This window comes from Phoxinus phoxinus (assembly GCF_949152265.1).
Source record: "Phoxinus phoxinus genome assembly, chromosome: 17".
NCBI classification, from domain to species: domain Eukaryota; kingdom Metazoa; phylum Chordata; class Actinopteri; order Cypriniformes; family Leuciscidae; genus Phoxinus; species Phoxinus phoxinus.
This window is the reverse complement of record NC_136892.1, coordinates 32,855,246-32,867,592: the sequence shown is the minus strand read 5'-3', so window position 1 is coordinate 32,867,592 and position 12,347 is coordinate 32,855,246. Positions and strand designations below refer to the sequence as shown.

Below are 12,347 nucleotides of genomic sequence, written 5' to 3'. Positions count from 1 at the left end.
AGGACACTCGTCCGGTCGGGCAAGTCAAATTCTCTTCCACTTTCCCCTTCAAAAAATGCTCATGTCCCGGACAAGCGTTACGTCGAGCCCTGTATCTGCATGTGTGTAGTGTGTGTGTGTGTGTGTGTGTTACCCTTTGCAGGACGGGCCGGAGGGCATGCTCAGGGTTTTCTGCAGGTTAAACTTCCCTCCCGCGATGCTGTCGGCAGACTGAGACATACTGATGCTGCGGTTACGGAAGAACTCAAAGCCTCCGGTAGAGCTCTGCTCCTGCACACACACACACACACACATCACGTGAGTTTCGACACGAGTATCTCAACACCATGCACACCACACACACACGCGCGCACACCACACACACGCGCGCACACACACACACACACACACACACACCTCCAATCATCACGTGAGTTTCGACACGAGTATCTCAACACCATGCACACCACACACACACGCGCGCACACCACACACACGCGCGCACACACACACACACACACCTCCAATCATCACGTGAGTTTCGACACGAGTATCTCAACACCATGCACACCACACACACACGCGCGCACACCACACACACGCGCGCACACACACACACACACACCTCCAATCATCACGTGAGTTTCGACACGAGTATCTCAACACCATGCACACCACACACACACGCGCGCACACCACACACACGCGCGCACACACACACACACACACCTCCAATCATCACGTGAGTTTCGACACGAGTATCTCAACACCATGCACACCACACACACACGCGCGCACACCACACACACGCGCGCACACACACACACACACACCTCCAATCATCACGTGAGTTTCGACACGAGTATCTCAACACCATGCACACCACACACACGCGCGCACACCACACACACACGCGCACACACACACACGTCTGCTCACCTGTGTGGTGGGTGTGCTGGGCGGAGTCTCGCTCTCCCCTGAACCAATGGCCTTCAGGAAGCGGATCATGTGACGACACAGATCCCATTTGCCCTGCTCGAGGGCCGTGTTGAAGAGCAGAGTGGCGTGTTGACGGCTCACCGCTGGAACCTCCATATTCTGCACACAAATATCAGAAAATAATATGAATAAAATAGGATTATTCAATTAGTTCTTTTTAACTTTGTTCATCTATAAATGTAATGTATATAAATAACTGTTTCTTGGTCATCAGATCATCATATTACACTGATTTCTGAAGGATCATGTGACACTGAAGACTGGAGTAATGATGCTTTTGACTGGTAGTGTACTTGTGATGATAACTATAAAAGTTTTCCTGGGTCCATCTTACAAAATACTTCCTTTAATGAATCTTTACATTAATATTTTTAATTTTATTTATTTATCACAGACCATTTAAAGTGGATCTAACTACTATCTAAATCGTGAGCAACTACAGATAATGCTGACTTATTTCTCCAGTATTTTTAAAGTATACATCAAGTGTGTTGTTCTTAAATTGTGTGTTTTCTTCTGGTTTAGGCCTCACCTGCAGGATGATGAGGTACGACGCGGCCGTGTCCAGATCCTGCGCCATCAAACACTCCTCGAACAGGTCTTTGGGGTTCCCGACGGCGGCGAACAGGTAGTTCCACAGCGCGTACTCGGTCTTGCGCGCGCAGTGGACGATGGTCTGCAGGAACAGCGGGAACTCGGTGACGAACTTGGCCACGGTGGGCAGCAGCGGGTCGGGGATGGGCTCTCGGGACGTGGCCTCCTCCTCCAGAACCACGTGCACCATGAGCTCCAGCACGTGCGGGAAGTACGGCAGCGCCGCGCACGACTGCGCTAGCATTAGCGCCTGCTCGCCCAGGTTACGCATTAGCAGCTGGCGTAGGATGTGATGGAGGTAGATCTGAGATGTTCGTTCCACCGTGCAAAACGGGAAGAGCGTCTCCAGCGGCTCGGAGGACGAGCTCAGGCCGTCGAATAGCATGGTTTCGTTGGAGGCGCCGAGGATTAGCGCGTCCTCGAAGAGCACGGTTAGCGGGTAGATGTTGATGTGGAAGGGTAGCATGATTCGGCGCGACAGGAACGAGTGGGGTTTGCGGTGGTCTCTGGGAAACAGCGGGAGCCACACCTTCATCCCCGCCTCGCCGCACGAGAGCCACAGCGCCTCCATCAGGTGCCGTTTCTTGCGGTTACTGCGACATGTGGTCCAGACGTTCTCCACACACTGGGCCAGAACCACCGGCGCACAGAACGGCTGACGGAGGGACACACGCGTTAGTCAAGAGACAGATCATTGTCACGATCACAGATTGACATTCATGGAGAGCAACAGCGCCGCCCACTTTTTCAGAAGGCTAGTTAGGGAAGGATAGTTTTCGATAAAGCCACACAAAAAAAAAACTAGCTATGAGGAGGATCACTAACTTTGATCTGAAGCAAAACAAGCATTTGATAATTGGACAAAGACAAACATACAGGACTGTGAACTACAACTATTGCACATGACAACCAATGGAGACACATGAAGCTATCAGAAGTCACGCGTTAGTCAAGAGACGGATAATTGTTCACGATCACAGATTGATTCGTGGAGAGAAACAGTGCCGCCCACTTTTTTGGTGATGTTTAAGTCAGTTTTTTTCACCAGGAATACTGCCGTTAAACATGATTATAAAAAACAAACACATATATTGTACGCAACATATATTGATGAAATAACAAAAGCATATATTATCGATTAACAACCTCACAGTACGCCTGTCTTGAAAAGATAAGTTATTATTAATTATCATTTCCTTATCAAGAAAAAGAATGAGATCTTTCCTCACAGAACCGAACTCTTGTGTTCTATTGGATCAGGATAAGGGGCGGGGCATCAGACTCACCAGCATCGTCTGATTGGCTAGCGTGTCCTTCTCTCGTACCTGTGGCCCGGATCGGTCTCTCTGCAGCATGATCAGCTGACCAGCCAAATTCAACAGGATACTCTCAGCCGAACAGGCCTGACACACGCACACACGGGCCATGAGTACGCATGCAAAAGAGTGTGCATGTGCATGTGAGTGTGTGTGAGAGTGTGTGTAAATGTGCATGTCAGTAAGTGTGTGCATGAGTGTGTGAGTAAGTGTGTAAGTGTGTGTGCGTGTGTGTGAGTGTGCATGAGTGTGTGAGTGTGCATGCGAGTGTGAGTGTGTGAGTGTGCATGAGTGTGTGAGAGTGTACATGTGAGTGTGTGAGTAAGTGTGTGAGTATGCATGAGTGTGTACATGTGAGTGTGTGAGTAAGTGTGTGAGTGTTCATGAGTGTGCGAGAGTGTACATGTGAGTGTGTGAGTGTGAGTAAGTGTGTGCATGAGTGAGTAAGTGTGTGCATAAGTGTGTGAGAGAGTGAGTAAGTGTGTGAGTGTGCATGAGTGTGTGAGAGTGTACATGTGAGTGTGTGAGTAAGTGTGTGAGTGTACATGTGAGTGTGTGTGTGAGAGTGTACATGTGAGTGTGTGAGTGTGTGAGAGTGTACATGTGAATGTGTGAGTAAGTGTGTGAGTGTGCATGAGTGTGTGAGAGTGTACATGTGAGTGTGTGAGTAAGTGTGTGCATGAGTGAGTAAGTGTGTGCATAAGTGTGTGAGTGTGTGAGAGTGTGTGAGAGTGTGTGAGTAAGTGTGTGAGAGTGTGCATGAGTGTGAGCTGTGTGTGTGTGTGTGTGTGTGTGTGTGTGTGTGTGTGTGTGTGTGTGTGTGTGTATACCTGCTGCGGGGCTTTGAGTGTGATCCCGGTCTCGGTCCGCACTGATGTGAGGGTCACAGACACCACTAGACCAGGGTGAGGAATATAACGAGACATCGAGACCTCCTGCAACAGCTCCACACTGGCCGACGGGCTCGGGCTGAAGACACACACACACGGAAACATCAAGACATGTTCATGACAAATACAACAAACATCCATCTTATAAAACACTTGTCGTGTACAAGAAACATAAAATAGTCACACAAAAAAAGGCATTCTGGGTCATATCTATGGAACACCAAAGCACTTGAAAAAACAGAATTAAATATAATTATTGCATTAAAAATAAATATATAAATAATTATACATAAATAAATAAAAATTATATATAACATTTATGTATATAGCATTTCTAAATGTGTCTTGTCAGATTATTAGCGTTTTTTGCTAGCGTTTGTGTGTGTGTGTGTGTGTGTGTGTGTGTCACCTGTCGTGTCGTCTCTCGATGCTGTACAGGCAGATGGAGCAGTCGGCCCGGAACAGAATCACCACGTTACGAAACACGTTCAGCAACAGCGTGTCGGCGTGAAGTTTGGTGACGCTAGCAAACGCATTATCCAGGTTAGCCGAGCGCACGTACAGCCTCAGCTACAGCCATGGAAACACAAGACAGTCCATCACACACACACACACACACACAGATCAATGCTGAGAAACCAGAGGAACATTAATGCCAGCGTTCTTGCCTCTTCCTGCCGGTCGATGAAATTATAACACGCAATAACAACAAAGTCGTTCCACCACGCGAGACCGCCCGTCACCGCCATATTCTGCTCCTGAAAACACACATCACATAAGAACGCTTTCATCACAGGCTTTTACCTTTGAAATGAAAACACACTGATGGAGGGACGTTTACCTGTGTGACGTTACCGAACAGTTTCCATTTCCTGGAATATAAGGAATAATGTGCAAATCCACGGCGACCAGCGACCGCCACACACTGACCAGACCAGTCTATCGCTGCAAACTAAACACACACACACACACACACACACACACAGCAAGACTAAAATCACTCAGTTCATGAAAAACTGGATTTGTGGAACCAAATGGAACAGTGAAAAGCTCATTAACATATGACCGCCCACATTTGCATATCTATATCTATAAAGAGCATTAGTGCCCGCCCACTTTTTTAGCAGCGCTGGTTCTGGATGTTTCCCACTAATTTTTACCCCCAAAGGGATTTTAAAAAGTTTTTGTTGAAGAGTTATGAGCCATGAACCGAGGCAAACATCTACGGGGAGAATCATAACATTACAAACTTGTGTGGTTATGAAAAAAAAAAAAAAAAAAAAGTTAAACTGTGGCAAACTTTCAGTGAGCAAGGGACACTTGAACATAAAAAATTACAAGTATATCGACCAAGGCATACTATAAAATATTTAATATTACGCATAAATATATCGCCTTGATTAATCTAATGTACACTACCGTTCAAAAAGGGGTCTTAAGATTTTCTGCTCACCAAGGCTGCATTTATTTGATCGAAAATACAGTAAAAACAGCAAAATTATGAAATATTATTACAATGTAAATCATCAGTTCTCTATGTGAATATACAGTAAAGTGTAATTTATTCCTGTGATCAAAGCTGAATTTATTCAGTGTCACATGATCCTTCAGAAATCAGTGTAATATGAGGATCTGATGCTCAAGAAAAATGTATGATTATTATAAATTTTTAAAACAGTTCATATTTTTGTGGAAACTGATTTTTTTTTAAACAGGATTCTTTGATGAATATAATGTTTAAAAGAACAGCATTTATTTGAAATATAATGTTTTGTAATATTATAAATGTTTTATGGTCATGTCCTTTTGATCATTTTACTGCATTCTTGTTTAATAAAAGTATTGATTTTACTGACCACAAAACTGTTGAATGCTAGTTTATATGGAGATGTATATATTGCACATATAGCCATTAAAGTCATATTGCATGTTGTATTGTGGTGCACATATTGTAGATCATTCAAGGTTTAAAATCGTCTTAATAGTTTGAAGTGTTGAGAATGAGGCCGTGTGGCGGTTCTCACCCGGATGGGCCAGTTGGTCTCCAGATATGTGCTGTGAATCTGCAGACAGGAGGAACAGAAGCTCATGTCAGAGTCGGAGATGACAGATCTGGAGTGTGTGATGGCGCTCGGTGTGTGTGATGCTGTACCTGAACCACATGCCAGTGCTTGTGTCCCAGTAAAGTGCTGAGCCCCTGCGAGAGCGGCGTGGAGGCCGAGGGCCGGTGCAGAGGAGTGCTAGTGTCCCGAGACGAGCTCTTCTCCGGCCCGCCGTGAGCCTGAGTCGGGTCTCCACAGGTCAGATACAGGCGGTCCTCTCCCTGCAGCAGCACCTGCTCCTGGTTACTCTGATCACACACACACGGACGCGCACAGACGCAGACAAGCACAGACGCACACACACACACAACACACACACACACGCGCACAAGCACAGAGGCACACGCGCACACACACGCACACAAGCACAGACACGCGCACACACACACACACACACACACGTGCACACACACACGCGCGCACACACACACGCGCACACACACACGCACAGACGCAGACAAGCACAGACACGCACGCAGACAAGCACAGACACACACACACGCACAGACACAAACACACAAAGACACGCGCACATTTTTTTTTTCATTACATTTTGCCTCTTATAATGTGGTTATAATAATCTGATAAGAATTTAACAAATTCTACATCAAAACACTGATTCCTATTCATTTCAATAATTTTCTCTTCAATGTTTGTTACTGTTGCATGCGATTCGGTCGCTCTCAAAACATAATGGAGCATTTAAAGTTTGTTTGATTATAATTAAGTTAATGCAAAGGTTAAAATGTTGCAGGTAAAAATAAGGTCACATTTTTAACATTAGAAAATACATTAGATAAAATGACCTAAAATGAGCAATATATTTATTTGTTAATGTTTTTATCTTTGTTAAATTCTAAAAATTACAATTGTTTGTGAACTTTGTTCATGTAAGTTTACAGTGCATTAACGTCAATAGATGCGTTTGAGATCAAAGGTTGTATCTGTTAATATTGGTTAGTGAACTAACATGAACAAACAATGACCTATTGCATTTTATTAACTAACATTAATATATTGCTCATTATTATTCATGTTAGCCAGTGCATTAACTGATGCTAAGACCCTTTTTTACTAAGTTTATCTTCAATAAATAAGGTAACACTTTACAGTAAGGTTCATTAGTTAACATGAACTAATCTAATAATGAACAATACTTCAGCATTTATTAATCTTAGTTAATATTAATTTCAACATTTACTAATACATTATCAAAATCAAAGGTTGTGCTTGTTAACATTAGTTAATGCTCTGTGAACTAACATGAACATCTGTATTTATTAACTAACATTAACAAAGATTAATACATACAGTAACAAACGTATTGCTCATTGTTAGTTGATGTTAATTCATATATTAACTAATTAATCTTATTGTAAAGTGTTATCAAATAATCTAAAACTACATCTGGACACATTAAAAATCTTTTCATACGAGTCAACTTAAGAGTCCTAGAGGAGATGAGACACATCAGACTCTTAATGACGCATTTAATCTAATCATGAAAAGCACTGTGTGTGTGTGTGTGTGTGTGTGTCTCACCGTGCACGGGTTGACGGTCAGCGCGCTCTTAATGAACTGAAACTGCAGAATGCCGGCTTGCTGGAGCTTCTCGTCTCCTTCTGCTTCCACAGGAGTCGAGTCTGCGCTGCTGATCACCCACAGGTGGTATCCCTCCACACCCCAGCTCTGAACACACACACACACACACACACACACACACACACACACACACACACGCAGTCAGCATCCAGAGCCACTTCAGGCCATTCACAGACCGACCCATGCAGACCATCACCGGATTACAGCGCGCCCCTTCTCAGATCCGGTGAACACATTGACTAAATAAAACAAATGACTACTTATTATTTCAGCTATAATTAAATGTATAATAATTATATTATAATATAATAAATAATTATATAATAATCAGCTATGATACAGTGGCGGCTTGTCCATAGGGGGCGCTGGGGCGCCGCCCCCATACACATTTCAGAAATTAACATGTGTAAAAACATTATATTAAAATTAAATAATAATAATAAAAAAATAGTTTACTCATGTGCCGGCTGGTAGTAAGAGCCTCAGAATTTAATAAAAACGGTCTTTAATCGATTAACTATTTACTATTTTCAATACGTTTCATGGGCGAGGGACGCCGGACACATGGGTGTCTATGTGAGTACACAAATTCTCGGGCAGCATGTGACCTGAAGCTGGTCTCTGATTGGTTTCTTAAAGATCCTCCTCGGGGCGCAAGTCGTTGCGTCCCTGGCCAATCATAATTGGATACATGTTATTTTATCCAATCTGATTGGTTCTCGTCACCTGCCATTCAACTGTACGCGGCGAGAAATAACCTTGCTTGCTACTAGGCTGATCACTTTTATTACGCAATGGCAGCAGTTAATCCAAATTCTGTTATTTATTTACAAAAACCTTTCTCAAGACTTTCGCTTGAAGAAAAAAAAAAGATTAAGGATCTCGGACCGGAACAACCAGATTTAACTTACACATCCAGCAGCAGGCAAGTGACAGAGGACGACAATATCATTACAAACGGAGCTTTACGCGCGCTTGTTACGAGAAACGGAGCTGGCTGACTGGATGTGATGTTAGCAATGCCCTGTTTTGTTTTCCCTGTCTTCTTTTTCAAAGTGTGATTGTGGCTTACAGCTTACGAAACCCACAAAATCTAAATGTCATAAAGCTTTTCTGCTGAAGGAAGCATGAAGTTCTCTAATGTCCTGGAAGTCCAGAGTCAATGCAGCCGTCTACCAGGACATTTAGAGCAATTCATGCTTCCTTCAGCAGAAAAGCTTTATGAAGATGAAGATGATTTTCAGCAGGATTTTCACCTGCCCACACTGCCAAAATAACCAAAACCTGGTTCAATGACCACGGGATTACTGTGTCACTACTAGTGTGATTTCATGTAATATTCTAATTTTCAAAAAATTATTTCGTGGGTTCCATAAGCTGTAAGCCATAATCATCAAAATTATAACAAATCAAGGCTTAAAATATCTCACTTTGCAAGCAATGAGCCTTTTTTTTTATAAAATTAGTTTCACATTTTAAGTTGAATTCCTAAAATAATTTAACTTTTCCATGATATTCTAATTGTTGGAAAGGGACTGTATATAAAGGAGAGGAAGATTATGTTCAAGTAGAAAACATGCTTTTTGTTACTACTTTGTTGGTCTGAAATAATAAAAGAGAGATCAAAATAGCTTTTTTGTTTTTGTTTCTGCTTTGTATCCCCCCCCCCCCCCCCCCCCAAATAAAAAATGCGCCCCCCCCAAAAAATAATTATCACCAGCCGCCACTGCTATGATAAAAGATTGAAACAAATTGAAACATTTAAATATTCAGTATTGTCAAAAAATAATGTCTGGAGGGCATCAACCTACAAGATCAATTCACATTCACATTTATTTGTATGAACTACATTGGTTATGAATAGTGTTATGATGGTTATGAATGGAGTTATGATGGTTATGAATGGAGTTATGATGGTTATGAATGGAGTTATGATGGTTATGAATGGTGTTATGATGGTTATGAATGGAGTTATGATGGTGATGAATGGAGTTATGATGGTTATGAATGGAGTTATGATGGTTATGAATGGAGTTATGATGGTTATGAATTGAGTTATGATGGTTATGAATGGAGTTATGATGGTTATGAATGGAGTTATGATGGTTATGAATGGTGTTACGATGGTTATGATGGTTATGAATGGTGTTATGATGGTTATGAATGGTGTTACGATGGTTATGATGGTTATGAATGTTGTTATGATGGTTATGAATGGTGTTATGATGGTTATGAATGGAGTTATGATGGTTATGAATGGAGTTATGATGGTTATGAATGGTGTTATGATGGTTATGAATGGTGTTACGATGGTTATGATGGTTATGAATGGTGTTATGATGGTTATGAATGGTGTTACGATGGTTATGATGGTTATGAATGTTGTTATGATGGTTATGAATGGTGTTATGATGGTTATGAATGGTGTTATGATGGTTATGAATGGTGTTATGATGGTTATGAATGGTGTTATGATGGTTATGAATGGTGTTATGATGGTTATGTTGTTATGATGATGAATAAAGCATGTTTCCACACTCACCATAGAGCTGATCTTCAGAGGCTCTTTCTTCGTGCCGTCTGAGCGATAACTGCAGCAGGAAAAACACTTTAATATGAGCTTTCATTACGTCACATGATCTTTAGAACAGTTCACGTTGTTATTGCAGATTAAATATAACACTGATAACATTACATAAATATTATTTATCAGCTTAAATGTTGATTATTAAACTTCTTTACTTAACCGCCGGTCACGCACATTCGCACAACACTTTTTACTCGTGTTTGTAGTTCTGTACTAAGTCTTCCTCCAAAGTGCAATGGATCATGGGTAACATTAGCTGATATAGTGAGCACGGATCCACACTTCGAGAATCCACCGGGAATATTAGATCATCCGGGGACTTCTGACACACTCTTTCAACACACTGTGCTTTGGGACACACTTATTCTAATCTCACACACCGTGTTTAGGATGTATAGTGTGGACAGTGATAAAGTCATGTGACTCACGCGAAGTCCTCTCCGAGTGTGCAGATGAGATGAGCCCCGAACACACTCCACAGGGACAGACCCCCATAGTCCCACGTCACCATGACAACGCTGCAGTCGGGGGACCAGCGGATCATCTTCACAGGGCCCGTTTTATTCCACACATCTAGAGAGAGAGAGAGAGAGAGAGAGAGAGAGAGAGAGAGAGAGAGAGAGAGAGAGAGAGAGAGAGAGAGAGAGAGAGAGGGGTGTTAAACCAGGGGAGGTGTTTGCAGAACACAGGGAGATGAGGAGCAGCATATGGAAAGTAAAAAAAAGAAAAAAAAATTCTCTATGAATATCTTTTTTTTTTTTATCCGAAAGCAAACCCAACAACAAAAATACTAGGATTGGGAAACGATTAATCGCATCCAAAATAAAAGTTTACATAATATATGTGTGTGTACCAAGCGTAAAGTGAAGCCAAAGCGTCTCGATCGCCCCCTGGTGGCTGGTCCCAGTATAGCTCATAAGCCCCGCCTCCCCGTGAATCTACTGGACGCGATGGAAACTAAATAAAATGACACTTCAAACTTTTCTGTAATTTTAGGTAGTTTTTATCACGCTGATTTAAGTTTAAGTGTTTGTTTTTTAAAATAAGGTTGGTCTGTAGTGTTATTTGATGCTATAAAAACAGGAATGTGACGTCATGATTGACAGCTGTGATTGACAGCTCTGTCACTGAGGCACCAATGGACTTTTTGGGGGTTTTCGGGAGGAGATTGGAGCTTGAACTTTATTTTCCACATGTCCATAACTGTTTATTTCACACAGTATATTATGTATGAACCGTTTCTGTGAGAGTGAGGGCGGGACCTTGATATCACGGCCTTATTAGGACTTTGGCGGCTTCAGTTTTCACCAATGCAGGGTTCCTACAGGTTTCTTCAAGTTAAATTCAAGTCTTTTTAAGACCTTTTTAAGACCATTTATGTAAAAAATGTATACCTATTTTACATCCCTACCAGCAAAGAAAAACAAAATCCTTCAACTTGTGTTGACCAAGTTGGTGTGAAAAATAAAAACATTTCAGTAGGCCACAAGAAAGTTTGCTAATTGTTTTTTAACATTAGCTAGCTACTTATTCCATGCTGGGAATATGGGGAACTGAGAGAGCCCTGAACAATAAACATCGAAAATCAGAACTCAACAATAAATTCAATTGTCTGTGAAAAATACAATACGGAGAAGTTACATACAGCACAATTTTTAAGACTCAGACATCAAAATTCAAGACTTTTTAAAGTCTTTTTAAAGTATTATTTCCAAATTAATAAATTCAACGCTTTTAAGGCTTTTTAGGACCCCGTGGGAACCCTGCAATGTGAACAACTTTTAAAAAAGTTAAAATAATCTGAAATTTTATTTAAAAATCCCAAACTATAGCTGGGAAAATTAGTGAGAGCCTCGACGTGTTATCTATGATCAACAAACAGCATTAGCTGCAATCTGGCACTGAGTAACTATGGTTACCATGGTTTATCTCAGTTGATCAGGAAAAAGTCAGCTTTATTTCTATAGCGCATTTTATAATAAAGATGGTTTCAAAACAGCTTTACAGAGATAACAGGAAAATAATGTGTTTCCAGAAGAACATAGCATCACAGTCCAGCACAGTGAGCTCAGTGATGTTCATTTCTGCTGGAAAAAAGTTATTCATGTATACATGTGAAACTGGAAAAATTATAATATGGTGCAAAAGTTAATTTATTTCAGTAATTCAACTTAAAAGCTGAAACTAATATATTATATAGACTCATTGCATGCATATTTCAATATTTCAAGCCTTTATTTGTTATAATTGTGATGATTATGGCTTACAGCTTATGAAA

The 12,347-nt window shown here is 41.6% G+C and overlaps 1 protein-coding gene across 3 annotated transcripts in view; it reads right to left on the bottom strand.

The window, feature by feature from the left end:
• Positions 1-12,347, bottom strand: part of ric1 (RIC1 homolog, RAB6A GEF complex partner 1) — a 79,910-nt gene that overhangs the window by 23,275 nt on the left and 44,288 nt on the right. For all 3 annotated transcript variants that reach the window (XR_013794640.1, XM_079586527.1, XM_079586528.1), the window contains 13 exons: positions 10,498-10,642; positions 10,025-10,073; positions 7,423-7,569; positions 5,931-6,128; positions 5,803-5,841; positions 4,620-4,730; positions 4,447-4,536; positions 4,188-4,348; positions 3,719-3,857; positions 2,859-2,975; positions 1,511-2,227; positions 919-1,077; positions 134-270 (listed from right to left, as the gene is read on the bottom strand). Coding sequence is in view for 2 of the 3 variants with exons in the window: in XM_079586527.1 (XP_079442653.1) it covers positions 134-270; positions 919-1,077; positions 1,511-2,227; positions 2,859-2,975; positions 3,719-3,857; positions 4,188-4,348; positions 4,447-4,536; positions 4,620-4,730; positions 5,803-5,841; positions 5,931-6,128; positions 7,423-7,569; positions 10,025-10,073; positions 10,498-10,642 (2,209 nt within the window). In the remaining variant the exon portion in view is untranslated. The remainder of the gene's footprint in view (positions 1-133; positions 271-918; positions 1,078-1,510; positions 2,228-2,858; positions 2,976-3,718; positions 3,858-4,187; positions 4,349-4,446; positions 4,537-4,619; positions 4,731-5,802; positions 5,842-5,930; positions 6,129-7,422; positions 7,570-10,024; positions 10,074-10,497; positions 10,643-12,347) is intronic.